The sequence below is a fragment of the Canis lupus genome, chromosome X (assembly GCF_011100685.1).
Source record: "Canis lupus familiaris isolate Mischka breed German Shepherd chromosome X, alternate assembly UU_Cfam_GSD_1.0, whole genome shotgun sequence".
Classification (NCBI taxonomy): Eukaryota; Metazoa; Chordata; class Mammalia; order Carnivora; family Canidae; genus Canis; species Canis lupus.
Window position 1 is genome coordinate 58945437 of NC_049260.1, and position 14870 is coordinate 58960306.

Below are 14870 nucleotides of genomic sequence, written 5' to 3' on the forward strand. Positions count from 1 at the left end.
CTAAAAGATGAATGGGTCAACTGGGATATTAGAGAAGAATTAAAAAGGTTCATCAAAACTAATGAAAATGAAAGTATAACTGCTCAAAATCCTTGGGATACAGTAAAATGGTCCTAAGAGGGAAATATATCTCAATATAAGCCTCCCTCAAAAAATTGGAAAAAATCTGAAATACACAGGTATCTAAAGGAGCTGGAGAAAGACAAGCAAAGAAGCCTAAACCAAGCAGAAGAAGAGAGATAATAATGATTAGAGCAGAACTCAATGAAACAGAGACCAGAAGAACTGTAGAACAAATCAAAGAAACCAGGAGATGACTCTTTGAAAGGATTACTAAAATAGGTAAACCATTAGCAAGACTTATTAAAAAGAAACAAGACCCAAATTAATAAAATCATGAATGAAAGAGGAGAGATCAGAACCAATACGAAGGAAATACAAATGATTTAAAAAACATTATGAGCAATGATATGCCAACAAATTAGGCAATCTAGAAGAAATGGATGCATTTCCGGAAACCTACAAATTACCCAAACTGAAACAAGAAGAAATAGAAAACCTGAAGAGGCCGATAACCTTGAGGAAATTTAAGCAGTCATAAAAAACCTCCCAAGAAACAAAAGTCCAGGGCCAGATGGCTTTCCAGGGGAATTCTAAGAAACACTTAAAGAAGTAATAATACCTATTCTACTAAAACTGTTTCAAAGAATAGAAATGGAAGGAGTACTTCCAATCTTGTTCTATGAGGTCAGAATCACCCTGATCCCAAAACCATAGAGAGAAACCACCAAAAAGGAGAATTATAGACCAAGATCCCTGATGAACACACATGCAAAAATTCTCAACAAGATACTAGCCAATAGGATCCAGCAGTACATTAAGATTATTCACCATGACCAATAAGGATTTATCCCTGGGATGCAAGGCTGGTTCAACACTCGTAAAGTAATCAACATGATAGATCATATCAACAAGAGAAAAAACAAGAACCATTTAATCCTCTCAATAGACGCAGAGAAAGCATTTGACAAAATACAGCATCCATTCCTTATCAAAACACTTCAGAGTGTAGGGATAGAGGGAACATTCCTCAGCATCTTAAAAGCCATCTATGAAAAGCCCACAGCAAATATCATCCTCAATGAGGAAAAACTAAGAGCCTTTCCCCTAAAATCAGGAACACAACAGGGATGTCCACTCTCACCACTGCTATTCAACATAGTTTTAGATGTCCTAGCCTCAACAATCAGGCAACAAAAAGAAATAAAAGGCATTCAAATTGGCAAAGAAGAAGTCAAACTCTGCTTCTTCAAGGATGACATGGTACTGTATTCGGAAAACACACACAAAAAAAACTCCACCCCAAGATTGCTCAAACTCATACAGCAATTTGGCAGTGTGGCAGGATACAAAGTCAATGCCCAGAAATCAGTGGCATTTCTATACACTAACAATGAGACCAAAGAAAGAGAAATTAAGTAATCAATCCATTTTACAATTGCACCCAATTCCATAAGATACCTAGAAATAAACCTAACCCAAGAGGTAAAGAATCTGTGCTCTAAATCCTACAGAATACTTATGAAAGAAATTGAGGAAGACACTAAGGGATGGAAAAACATTCCATCCTCTAGAATTGGAAGAATAAATATTCTGAAAATGTCTTGCTACCCAGAGTAATTTACACATTCAATGCAATCCCTATCAAAATACCATGGACTTTCTTCACAGAGTTGGAACAAATAATCCTAAGATTTGTTTGGAACAAGATAAGACCTGGAATAGCCAGAGGAATGTTGACAACGAAAACTAAAGCTGGATGCATCACGATGCCTGACCTCAAGCTCTAAAACAAAGCTGTGATCTTCAAGACAGTATGGTACTAGCACAAAAACACATAGATCAATGGAACAGAATAGAGAACCCAGAAATGGACCCTCAACTCTATGGTCAACTCATCTTCAACAAAGCAGGAAAGAATATCCACTGGGGAAAAAAGACAGTTTCTTCAACAAATTGTGTTGGGAAAATTGGACAGCCACATACAGAAGAATTAAACTGTACCATTCTGTTACACCATACACAAAGATAAACTCAAAATGGTTGAAAGATCTAAGCGTGAGACAAGACTCTATCAAAATCCTAGAAGAGATGACAGGCAATAATCTCTTTGAACTAGGCCATAGCAACTTCTTGCAAGACACAGCTATGAATGCAAGGGAAACAAAAGTAAAAACAAACTACTGGGACTTTATCAAGATGAAAAGCTACTGCACCGCAAAGTAAAGCCAACAAATGTAAAAGACAACCTACAGAAAGGGTAAAGACAGTTGCAAATGACCTATCTGATAATGGATTAGTACCCAAAATGTATAGAACTTATAAAACTTAACACCGAGAAAACAAATAATTTAGTTAAAAATAGGCAAAAGATATAAATAGACATTTTTCAAAAAAAGACACACAAATGCTTTACATTATCTCACAACAACAATGTTCTAACTGGCATATAGTAGGTGCTAAGCAAGTATTTGTGGTATGAGTGAACAACCATATAAGCAAGGCACCATGTTAGGCAACCTTGGTTGATAAAGATTAGGTAACTTGCCCCAGATCTCCTAGTCAGTAAGTGGCAGAATTCAAGCTTTATCAGACAGAATTATAAGACAACAATATCATTTTTAGCTTCAGTTCTAACATGAAATTACATATAAAGATACCAGGTTTATTTCTAGAAAGAAGTTAGGTCCTTAATATTACCTTTTGAGTCATATTAAAATTTGAATCTGTTCATTTGGTTGTGTTGTTTTCATTTCAGGCAGCCTCGATGCTCAATTCTCTAATATTTACTAAACAAGTGACTTGGGAAAATGTGATTTAACCTCTGAAAGCAACATTTCAAAAGATTGTAAAATGAAGATGACAGAATGAAGGCAGAGCCAGAATTGGAAGTCAAGGCTACCTTACTCTCCCGGCTTTTAAATAATGGCAACTGATACAAAATGAAAACACTGTGCAGGCCAAATGAAATACATCTGCAGGCTGCATTTGGCCTGTTATTCACAAGATTTTGCTTCTGTATTGGCTGATAGAAGGCAGAGAGTTTCGACATTGTGGGGGCTAAAGCATGGACTATGGAACCATACTGCCTAGGTTGGCATCCAAGGTAGGCCATTTACTAGCTCTATGACCCTAGGCAACCTTCTTCATCTGTCTTTGCCTGTTTCTTGTCTTTAAAATGGACATGTACCTTATAAGGTTGTTATGAGGGTTATGTTTGTGTGGGTGTATATGTGTGTGACACTTAAAACAGTGCCTGGCATATAGCAAGTGCTCTGAAAATAAAAAAAACTCTAAGCTTCCTTTGATTATTTTCACTAATTCTAACTTGACCCATCCCTCAGTTTGCACATCTGTAAAATGGGTACCTATTTTATATGGTTATTGTGAGGATTAAGTGATTTAATATAGGGAGAACTAATATATCTGCAGTACTTAGAACATGGCCTAGAACAAATTAAGCACCATGTAAGTATTAGACATTATCATTATTAAGTTTTCAATTGAATGCTTGACAAAGCTCACATAAGTCAGTACTGCAAAATTGTAAAATATGCTTAGTAGTGTTTACAAGATGGCATTGATCCTAAGAAGCAAAATCCATAGTATAATAATGGAGGTGACCTTTTAATCCTTTAATCAGTCATTCAAAAGGGCAAAGTGGTGAAGTCTGAGAATAATAAAACTTTCTAATCATTGCATGGTCCATGTAATACTCATCGATAAAGCTGAGGTATATTGTTGAGGTAAAGGTAGAAATAAAGGTTGAGATAAAAAGAAATACAGCCTAAATTTGCATCTATAAAGGCTACTAATGAATTTATTTATAACATCTCTCTACATTTTCTATAATAAATCTAAGGAGATGTGGATAATTCAAACTCTCACGCATAGTTAATTAGAAGAAATTTCTATATTGGAAAACAAAGCCATCTCCTGGCTCCCTACTTAATGTCCACCTAATTGGAGTAAACTATTGCTGTGTCAAATATATAAGGAAGGAAGTTGTAAGATCTTCCTTAGTAGTAACTTCCTAAGTAGTAAGAAGGGTCAGGTCCTGGGGTTGGAGAAAACGGCACCTGAACTGTAATTTTTAAGATGATAAGAACCCAGTATAAAGAAATAAAGTTATCGTGGAAGGAGTTGGCAGTACATGGATCACCAATGGGAAAAATAAGAGTCCTAATGTAAGGGGACTAGAAATATGCTGGAACTTCATACTGAATTAATGGGGATCATTGCAGGACAAAAGTTTAAAAGGTGGTAGAAGTAGAATTTCTCAGGACGCCTGGGTGGCTCAGCAGTTAAGCATCTGCCTTCGGCTCAGGGTGTGATCCTGGAGTCCCAGGATCGAGTCCCACAACAGGCTCCCTGCATGGAGCTTGCTTCTCCCTCTGCCTATGTCTCTGCCTCTCTCTCTCTCTCTCTCTCTCTCTGTGTGTGTGTGTGTCTCATGAATAAATAAAAGAAGTGTAATTTCTAATACTGAAGTGACAATAACTATTAGTGAATCTCCTTTGAGAAGAGTTTGAAATTCTTCAATGTGAGAGGACAGAGGCAAGGAGAATTCTCACTGTGATAAAAACAGAACATCTGTTGCGAGGAGACAGGATATAATATGAAAACTCCATTGTAAATTTACAAGAACACTATAAAACCATTAGTGATAAGGTTAGGTGACTGGGGTAATACAATTGAGGAACATAAAAGATAGGATGTTGAAGTTTGTGTCAGGAAATACTGTGGAATTCTGAGTTTGGAAGCATAAAATATATTGTGGGAACCATTTTACAGATAAGGGGGGGTTGGAATGCTCCATAATGTGACATGACAGGGTATAAGAGGAGACTCTAGATTTATAGAAGGGGTGGTCTGATGAAATGGGACAAGAAATGAGGTTCCTGGGACGCCTGGGTGGCTCAGCAGTTGAGCGTCTGCCTTTGGCTCAGGATGTGATCCTAGGGTTCTGGGATCGAGTCCTGCATCGGGATCCCCTCAGGGAGCCTGCTTCTCCCTCTGCCTATGTCTCTGCCTCTCTCTCTCTCTCTCTCTGTCTCTGTGTCTCTCATGAATAAATAAATAAAATCTTTAAAAAAAATGAGGCTCTTATGGGACTGGGAAGGAAATATTAGAAATCCCAGTAGAAAAGGATGGTGTTTTCCTAGTTTGAGAAGACAGAAGACAAGGACAACCCTAGAGGTAAGTAAGATAAAATAATACTAATAATAAAAACCTAGAGAAACAGGATGGTAAAATGTGTGGTTAACAATAATAGACAGATGGAAAGGAGGTGGGAGTAGTTTTCAAAAAAGATAACAAGAGGGAAGTATCATTAGAAAAGTAGTGGTACTGGAGGGATATGAGAGATTATGCAAACTCTTATGGGAGGGTAAAGAGGACACTAATGTGAGAAGACAGTGGACAAAGTATGACCATGTTGTGATAAAAGCAGGGTGCCTAGTATGAAGTGTGAGAAAATAATGTGGGGACCCTAATGGAAAGGAGTGAATAATCCTCAAAGCAGGAAACTAGAAGACTAAAGGGAACCCCAGTATGATAAAATCAGGGTCTCTAATGTGAGGGGACAGGACAAGATGTATTGTAGGACTCTCATTCCATTGGAGAAGATGACAAAATAGTAAAGCCCACAGGGAAAGAGAATAAAGGGCCCATTTTCACTTTGTGAAAAGGGGTGACCCAGTAGGGTAAAGCAAGACATACTGTGGGATGATTCTAAGTTGAAGAAGATATGAAGCACTTCAGCCAGTTGAGAGGATCATGGAAAAAGGATGAATTCCAGTATTGGAAAAACGAGAACCAGTAAGACAGTACAGGACATATTTTGGGATTCTTTAGTAGGAGGGAATGCGAAAATGTGGGGCTCCTAGTTGGATGCATGGATGGGATTCACAGTGTAAGCAGTTTAGCGATACAGGGTGTGTTGTTTCCTCAATTCTGTAGGGTGGGAGCCCCCAGAACGAGAACACCAGGCACAAGTGCTTGTCCTGTATGCGAAAAAGGGGGTTCTGGTGGAAAGAGCCAGGAGATTCTTGTGGATAAGGCCAGGGAATAATGTAAAAAACTCTCAGTGAGAAGTGATGGCGACATGGTGGGACCCTCACTGGAAGATTGTGAAGAAATATGTGAGAAGACAGAGGTTGGAGATGCGGAGGTCTCCAGAGAGCTCAGAAAAAACGAACAACCCCCTCCCCACAAGCAAACCAACAAAGAAAGAAAACAAAACAAACCCTGCAGTGTGAGGGCTAAAAACGCGGGGGAGAGGGACACCAATGTGAAGGGTAGGACAGACAATTACGCTGGAGCATAATATCCCCATCTTAGGTGACCAGCTCCACTTACCCAGGCAGAGTTCAAAGACGTAGGCATAGTAGGACCAAAGCACAACGAGGACAATAACGAGCACTGGCACCCAGGAAAGTAGTCGGCGGCAGCACCGCAGCCCCCCGGACAGAGCCATCTTCCAGCCCCGCCGCATCTTTGGATCGAAGATCGACCGAGCAGGCCTGCTGGCGCTGGGTCGGAACTGCCTGGCAGGCAGCTGGGAGGCAAGAAGGCGCGCTGTGCGGCGCTCCACTGCCTAGCCTGGCGGGAACTGTCTCCCCAAGCCAAAACCACCTGTAAGACTGCAGGGCAGAGTGAGCTCGGCCCGGCACAATAAGCATGAGTCATGGCGGGGAGGAACTGGCCCAGTTGGAGCGGAAGGTGATCCGCCCGGCAGCCGAGGCTGTGCACACTCAGAGGGAGTGCAGTCCCTCCCTTTTCCTCTCCTTCCACCTCCATGCTACAGCCCTAGATGCAGAGCTGAACCCGTGCAAACGGTGAAGCAGAAGAAATTTGGGTCCGCCTATTGTGCTTTTACCGCACTGCGTCCCCCCCCATCTCTTTTCTGATCTCTCTTTCTGTTTTTTGTCTCTCTGTTTCCCCACTCAACATAAACACAAGAGCACACGAACACGCTGTGCGAAAGATGACAGCCCGAGCCTCTTAAGACTAAAAGGTTACCTAACCCCGTCCTCCCACTGCTGCTTGAAAAATATGCTTTAACGCATAGTGCTGCAATCACTGCTTAGGTAAGTCCATTCACAGGCGTTTCCTCCTTCCTTCTCTCTCCCCTTACCCCAAGTTTAGCTTCGTTCACTTTCAGAATAAACCTATTGGCTGAGAAAGACAAATGAAGGGGACGTGAATTCTGTGAGAAGTCATGGACAGATAACAAAGGTAGTCAAATTTAAACTGATGTTTATTTAATAGTAAATGTTTGCTAGGCAGACTAGAGGGAAAGGATCATTCAGAGGAAACAGCGTTTGGAAAGGCACAGAGTCACAAAAATCCAAAAGCGTTCAAGGAACAACTAATATGGCTTGAGAGGGTGTGTGAAAAGGAGAGGCTGGGACTGAGACTGGGAATATATAGACTGAGAGAACAGTGTGAAGGTCCTTAAATGCCCTGCCAGGGTATGTGGACATAATCCTTTAAAACAGATTACTATGAACAGCCATTAAAGGTTTGGGACAATGGAATGACATTAGCAGAGATGTATTTTTGTAAAAGAACTGGCAGGATTTGGGAGAGGAGGATGGCCTGGAAGCAGACCAATTAGGAAGCAATTTAATTCAACAAATGTTTTTGGGCTGGTTGCTTTGTGTAGGTCAACTTTGGTATAAAAAGGATGAAGAAACAAGAGGCCTATCCCCATGAAGCTCGTGTCCTCATCAGGGGTTAGATGTTCAATGACACAAGTATAATAATGGAAGTATAGTAAGATTTTGACATTTATGGATTTAAAACTCACTGTTTAATGATTTATAAAGGTCTATGACATGCAGAAATTTGTGATTTTGCTGAGACCCATATTTTATTTATATTTATTTAGTTATTTAGTTATTTAGTTATTTATTTATTTACATTCTGTATTGGGAACAAGGATTTCAACAGGGTTGTGCTCTATTCTTTATTTATGGTTATATATGCAGTAATTTCCTGAAGTGATAAGAGCTTTCTTGTTTTTTTTTTCAGATTAACTTCATGGTTATTACTAAATTAATGATGTAGTGAAACACAGACTCCTTTCAGTCTATATTTATTTTAATAGCCCAATTAATTATTTGAGTCCTAGGTTCAGACATCTATATTTAAATATTATTTTTCACAATGTTTATTGTGGTATAATTGACAGATAAAAATTGTATATATTTAAGGTGTATAATGTGATCATTTGGTAGGTGTATATACAGTGGGAAACAATTATGACAAGCTAATTGATGCACTATTATCACATAGTTACCATTTTTTGATATTTTTACAAGAGATATATTTTACATACAACATTGTGTAAATTTAAGGTGTACATTTTTAAAAGTTTTTATTTACATTTCAGTTAGTTAACATATAGTGTAATATTAGTTTCAGGTGAACAATATAGTGATTCAGCACCTCCATACAACACAAGATGTTCATCACAACCAGTACACTCCTTAATCTCCATCACCTATTTAACCGGTCCACCCTCCCAACTCCATTCTGGTAACCATAAGTTTGTTCTCTCTAGTTAAGAGTCTGTTTTGTAGTTTGCCTCTCTGTCTCTCTCTCTTTATTTCCTTTGCTCTTCTGTTTTGTTTCTTTTTTTTTTACAGAGATTTTTTTTTGTTTCTTAAATTCCACATACGAGTGAAACCATATAGTAGGTGTCAATTTCTGATGGACTCATTTCCCCTTGCATGATACTCTCTAGCTCCATCCATGTCATTGCAAATGGCAAGATTTCATTTTTTATGGCTGAATAATATTCCATTGTGTATATACGTATATATATACACAGATTCAGTCTACTAGTATTTTATTGTGTGTATATTATATATATATATATAATATACATACACACACACACACACACACCACATCTTTATTCATTCGTCAGTTGATGGACACGTGGGCTGTGTCCATAATTTAGCTATTATGGATGCTGCTGCTAAAAGCATTGGGGTGTATGTCTCTCACTTAGTATTTTTGTATTATTTTAGTAAACAACTACTAGTGTAATTGCTACATCTTAGGGTATTTCTATTTTTAACTTTTTGAGGATGTGCTAATATTTTCCAGAGTGCCTATACCAGTTTGCATTCCCACAAGAATGCACAAGAGGATTAGCCTTTCTCTACATCCTCACAAACACCTGTTATTTCTTATGTTGTTGATTTTAGCCATTCTGACAGGCGTGAGGTGATAGCTCACTGTAGTTTTGACTTGCATTTTCCTTATAATAAGTGGTGTTGAACATCTTTTCATGTGTCTGTTGGCCATCTGGATGTCTTTTTTTGTAAAAAAAAAAAAAGTCTATGTCTTCTGCCCATTTTTAATTGGATTATTCATTTTTTGGGTGCTACATAAGTTCTTTATATATTTGGGATGCCAGCCCTTTATTCACATATGCCATCACAAATGTCTTCTACCATTCTGTAGGTTGCCTTTTAGTTTTGTTGATTGTTTTCTTTGCTGTGTGGAAACTTTTTATTTTTATAAAGTCCCAATAGTTTATTTTTGCTTTGGCTTCCCTTCCCTCAGGAGATATATCTAGAAAGAAGTTGCTACAGACAATGTTAAAAAAGTTACTGCCTATGTTCCCTTGTAGGATTTTTGTGGTTTCAGGTCCTACATTTAGGTCTTTTCTTAAATATTTTATTTATTTATTTATGAAAGACACACACAGAGAGAGAGAGAGAGAGAGAGAGAGAGAGAGAGGCAGAGACACAGGCAGAGGGAGAAGCAGGCTCCATGCAGGGAGCCCAATGTGGGACTTGATCCCGGGTCTCCAGGATCACGCCCTGGGCTGAAGGCAGCGCTAAGCCTCTGAGCCACCCAGACTGCCCCTTACATTTAGATCTTTAATGCATTTTGAATTTATCTTTTTGTATAATGTAAGCAAGTATGGTCCAATTTCATTCTTTTGCATGTTGTTGTTCCGTTTTCCAAACACCCTTTGTTAAAGAGACTGTTTTTTATCTAACGGATATTCTTCCCTGCTTTGTTGAAAATTAGCTGACCATATAGTTGTGGGTATATTTCTGGGTTTTCTGTTTTATAGTTCTATGTGTCTACTTTTGTGCCAGTACAATACTATTTTGATTAGTACAGCTTTGTAATACAACTTCAAGTTTGGAATAGTGATACCTCCAGTTTTTTCTTCTTCAAAATTGCTTTCACTGTTTCAGGTCTTTTGTGATTCCATACAAATTTTAGGATTGTTTTTTTCTAGCTCTGTGAAAAATGCTAGTGGTATTTTGATAGGGATTTCATTAAATGTATAGATGTGTTTGGGTAATATAGACATTTTAACATATTTGTTCTTCTGATCCATGAACATAGAATGTCTTTCCATTTCTTTGTGTCATCTTCAGTTTCTTTCATCAGTGTTTTCTAGTTTTCAGAGTACAGGTGTTTCACCTCTTGGTTAGGTTTAATCCTGGGTATCTTACTATTTTGGGTGTAATTGTAAATGGGATTGATTCCTTATTTTCTCTCTCTGCTGCTTCATTATTGCTGTAGAGAAATGAAACAGATTTCTGTATGTTGATTTGGTACCATGTGACTTTACTGAATTCTTGTATCAATTCTACCAGTTTATTGTTGGACTCTTGGGTTTTCAGGATGGAGTATCATATCTAATGCAAATAGTGAATGTTTGACTTCTTCCTTGCTGATTTGGACATTTTTTAAAATTTCTTTCTGATGTCTGATTGCTGTGCTGGGACTTCCAGTACTGTTAAGTAACAGTGGTGAGAGTACACATCCCTGTATTCTTCCTGATTGTAGAGGAAAAGCTCTCAGTTGTTCTCCATTGAGTATGATGTTAGCTGTGAGTTTTTCATAGATGGTCATTAGTATGTTGAGATATATTCCCTCTAAACCTACATTGTTGAGTGCTTTTATCATGAATGGATGTTGTATTTTCGAAAATGCTTTTGATGCATCCATTGAAATAATCATGTGGTTATTGTCCTTTCTTTTATTGATGTGGTATATTGGGATTTGCAAATATTGAGCCACCCTTGTACCCCAGGAACAAATCCCACTTGATCATGGTGAATGATTTTTTAAATGCTTTGTTGGATTCAGTCTGCTAATATTTTATTGAGAATGTTTGTATTCATGTTCATCAGGGATATTGGCCTGTAGTTTTTTTTGTTTAGTGATGTCTCCATTGGTTTTGGTATTAGAGCAACGCTGGCCTCATAGAAATAAATCTTTTCCTTACTTTTCTATTTTTTTTTTGAAATAGTTTGAGAAGAAGAGTACGTATTAACTCTTCTTTAAACGTTTGGTAGAGGGATCCCTGGGTGGCGCAGCGGTTTGGCGCCTGCCTTTGGCCCAGGGCGCGATCCTGGAGACGTGGGATCGAATCCCACGTCGGGCTCCCGGTGCATGGAGCCTGCTTCTCCCTCTGCCTGTGTCTCTGCCTCTCTCTCTCTCTCTCTCTCTGTGTGACTATCATAAATAAATAAAAAATAAAAATAAATGTTTGGTAGAATTTGCCAGTGAAGCCATCTTGTGTTGGCCTTTTGTTTCTAGGGAGTTTTGTGATTACTGAATCGTTTGCTAATTATCAGTCTGTTCAAGTTTTCTATTTATTCCTGTTTACTATTTCTTTAGTTTTGGTAGTTTATATGTTTCTAGGAGTTTATCTATTTCTTTCATCTTTTCCAGTTAGTTGGCATATGGATTTTGATAATATTCTTTTATAATAGTTTGTATTTCTGTGGTGTTAGGTGTTCTTTCTCCTTTCTCATTTGTGATTTTATTCATTTGGGTCCTGTCTTCTTTTTGATAAATCTGACTAGAGGTTTATCAGGTTTTTTAAAAGGTTTTTTATTTTTTTATTCATGAGAGACACTCAGAGAGAGACGTATAGGCAGAGGGAGAAGCAGGCTCCCCAGAGGGACCCTGATATGGGACTAGACCTGGGATCTCACACCCTGAGCCAAAGGCAGCCGCTCAACCACTGAGCCACCCAGGCATCCTGAGGTTTATCAGTTTTATTAATTTCAAAGAATCATGGGATCCCTAGGTGGCGCAGCGGTTTGGCGCCTACCTTCGGCCTAGGGCGCGATCTTGGAGACCCGGGATCGAATCCCACATCGGGCTCCCAGTGCATGGAGCCTGCTTCTCCCTCTGCCTGTGTCTCTGCCTCTCTCTCTCTCTCTCTGTGACTATCATAAATAAGTAAAAATTAAAAAACAAACAAACAAAAAAAAACAAAGAATCAGCTCCTGGATTCACTGATCTGTTGTATTTTTTTTTTTTTGTTATTGTTGTTTTTGTTTAGTTTCTGTATTTTTTACTTCTACTCTAAGCATTATTTCCTTCCACTGGCTTTAAGCTTTGTTTTTCATCCTTTTTCTGGCTCCTTTAGGTTAAAATTTAGTTTGTTTATTTGAGATTTTTCTTACTTCTTGAATTAGGCCTGCATTGCTATATATTTCCCTCTTAGGATTGCTTTTGCTGAATCCCAAAAGTTTGGACAGCTGTGCTTTCATTTTCATTTGTTTCCATGTATTTTGTTGTTGTTGTTGTTGTTTCTTCTTTATTTCCTGGTTGACCCACCCATCTTTAGTAGCATGTTGTTTAACCTCCATGTATTTGTGGTCTTTCCACATTTTTTCTTGTGTTTGACATCTAGTTTCATGGTGTTGTGGTCAGATAAGATGCATATATGACTTCAATCTTATTGTATTTGTTGAGGCCTGTTTTGTGACCTAATATGTGACCTATTTTGGAGCATGTTCCATGTGCATTTGAAAGAATGAGTATTCTCCCATTTTAGTCTGGAGTGTTCTGAACATATTTGTTAAGTCCATCTAGCCCAGGGTGCCATTGAAAGCCATTTATTTCTTCTCAATTTTCTGTGTAGATAATCTGTACGTTAATCTAAGTGGGGTGTTATATTCCCCCTACTATTATCATATTATTATGAATGAATTCCTTTATCTTAGTTATTAAAAGTTTTATATATTTGGGCACTTCCATGTGGAATATATAAATATTTATAATTTTTATATCTTCTTGGATTTTCCTTTTATGAATATATGGTGCCCTTTTTGTCTCTTTTTTACAGTCTTTGATTTACAGTCTAATTTGTCCAATATAATACTGCTTCTGGCTTTCTTTTGACAATCTTCTGTGTGATAAATGTTTCTCCTCCCACCCTTCAATCTGCAGGTGTCTTAAAGTCTATAGTGAGTCTTTTGTAGTCAGCATATAGGTGGGTCTTGCTTTTTATCCATTCTGACACCCTATGTCTTTTGATTGGAGTGTTTGATCTATTTACATGTAAAGTAATTATTAGTAAATATGTACTTATTTCCATGTCATTACTTGTTTTGCCATAATTTCTGGAGACTTTTCTCTGATCCTTTCTTGTCTTTGTCACTTTTGGTCTCTCCTTGGCCCTCAAAGAGACGCTGTTAATATTTCTTGCAGGGGGATGCCTGGGTGGCTCAGCGATTGAGCATCTGCCTTCAGCTCAGGGCGTGATCCCAGGATCTGGGATCTAGTCCTACATCGGGCTCCTTGCAAGAGTGCTTCTCCCTCTGCCTGTCTCTGCCTCTGTGTGTGTGTCTCTCTCATGAATAAATAAGTAAATCTTTAAAAAATATATTTCTTGCAGGGCTGGTTTAGTGGTCACAGACTCCTTTAGTTTTTGTTTGTCTGGGAAACTCTTTATCTCTCCTCTTGATGGATAGAGTATTCTTGGCCACAGATTTTTTTCCATTTGGCACTTTGAATATATCGTCCCACTCCCTTCTGACTTGCCAAGTTTCTGTTGAGAAATCTCCAGCTAGCCTTATGGGTCTTCCCTTGTAAATTAAGGACTTCTTGTGTCTTGCTGCTTTTAAGATGTTTTCTTTATCACTATATTTTGCAAATGTAATTATAATATGCCTTAGTGTTGGCCTGCATTTGTTGATTTTGATGGGAGTTCTCCGTGTCTCCTGAATGTGCATGTCTGTTTTCTTCCCCAGATTAGGGAAGTTTTCAACTATTAGTTCTTCAAATGAATTTGCTGCCCCCTTTTCTCTCTTTTCTTCTTCTGGGACTCCTATAATACAACTGTTATTACATTTGATGGAGTCACTTAGTTCGCTAGGTCTATTCTCATCTTGCATAATTCTTTTTTCTCTGTTTTGTTAAGCATTATTATTTTCCATTATTTTGTCTTCTAGGTCACTAATTCATTCCTCAGCTTGTCCCAGCCTGCTGTTCATTGCATGAGGCCTGTTTCCAATCTCATTTATTGCACTTTTCATCTCTGACTGATTCTTTTTTCAACTCTTTTATTTCTGTGGTAAGGGTCTCACTGATGTCTTCTTCTTTTTTTTTTTTCTGAAGACCAGTGAGTATCCTTATGATTGTTGCTTTAAATTCTCCATCAGGCATGTTATTTATACCTGTTTTGCTTACATCTCTGGCCATAGCCTTATCTTGTTCTTTATTTTGAGATAAATTCCTCTGTCTTGGCATTTTGTCTAAGTCTCTGCCTTCTTTGTGTTAGAAAAGCCAATTATGTCTCCTGCTCCTGAAAGTAATGGCCTTATGAAGAGGTCATGTAGTGTCTGGGGCCTGATGTTTCAGGGAGTGTCTCTGATGTGTACTGTTTGCACTGTGCTATTGTCTTTTGTCTACTCTATCCTTCAGGCCAGTCATCTGTGGAGGCTCTCCTTGCTTGCTGTGTGTAGTGTTTGGTCCCCAGCCTGATTGTTGTGGGTTTTAACTAGGGGTACTCTGGCCTGCTTGTG

The 14870-nt window shown here is 38.3% G+C and overlaps 1 protein-coding gene and 1 long non-coding RNA gene across 4 annotated transcripts in view; one reads left to right on the forward strand and one right to left on the reverse strand.

Annotated features, from left to right (window-relative positions):
• Nucleotides 1-6556, reverse strand: part of ZDHHC15 (zinc finger DHHC-type palmitoyltransferase 15) — a 171381-nt gene extending 164825 nt beyond the window's left edge. For all 3 annotated transcript variants that reach the window (XM_038587751.1, XM_038587752.1, XM_038587753.1), the window contains exon 1: nucleotides 6421-6556. In XM_038587751.1, coding sequence (XP_038443679.1) covers nucleotides 6421-6556 — 136 coding nt within the window. The remainder of the gene's footprint in view (nucleotides 1-6420) is intronic.
• A 103-nt stretch (nucleotides 6557-6659) lies between these two features.
• LOC119868459 overlaps nucleotides 6660-14870 on the forward strand; it is a 161269-nt gene continuing 153058 nt past the window's right edge. The window contains exon 1 of the long non-coding RNA XR_005386368.1: nucleotides 6660-7151. This is a non-coding gene — a long non-coding RNA (uncharacterized LOC119868459). The remainder of the gene's footprint in view (nucleotides 7152-14870) is intronic.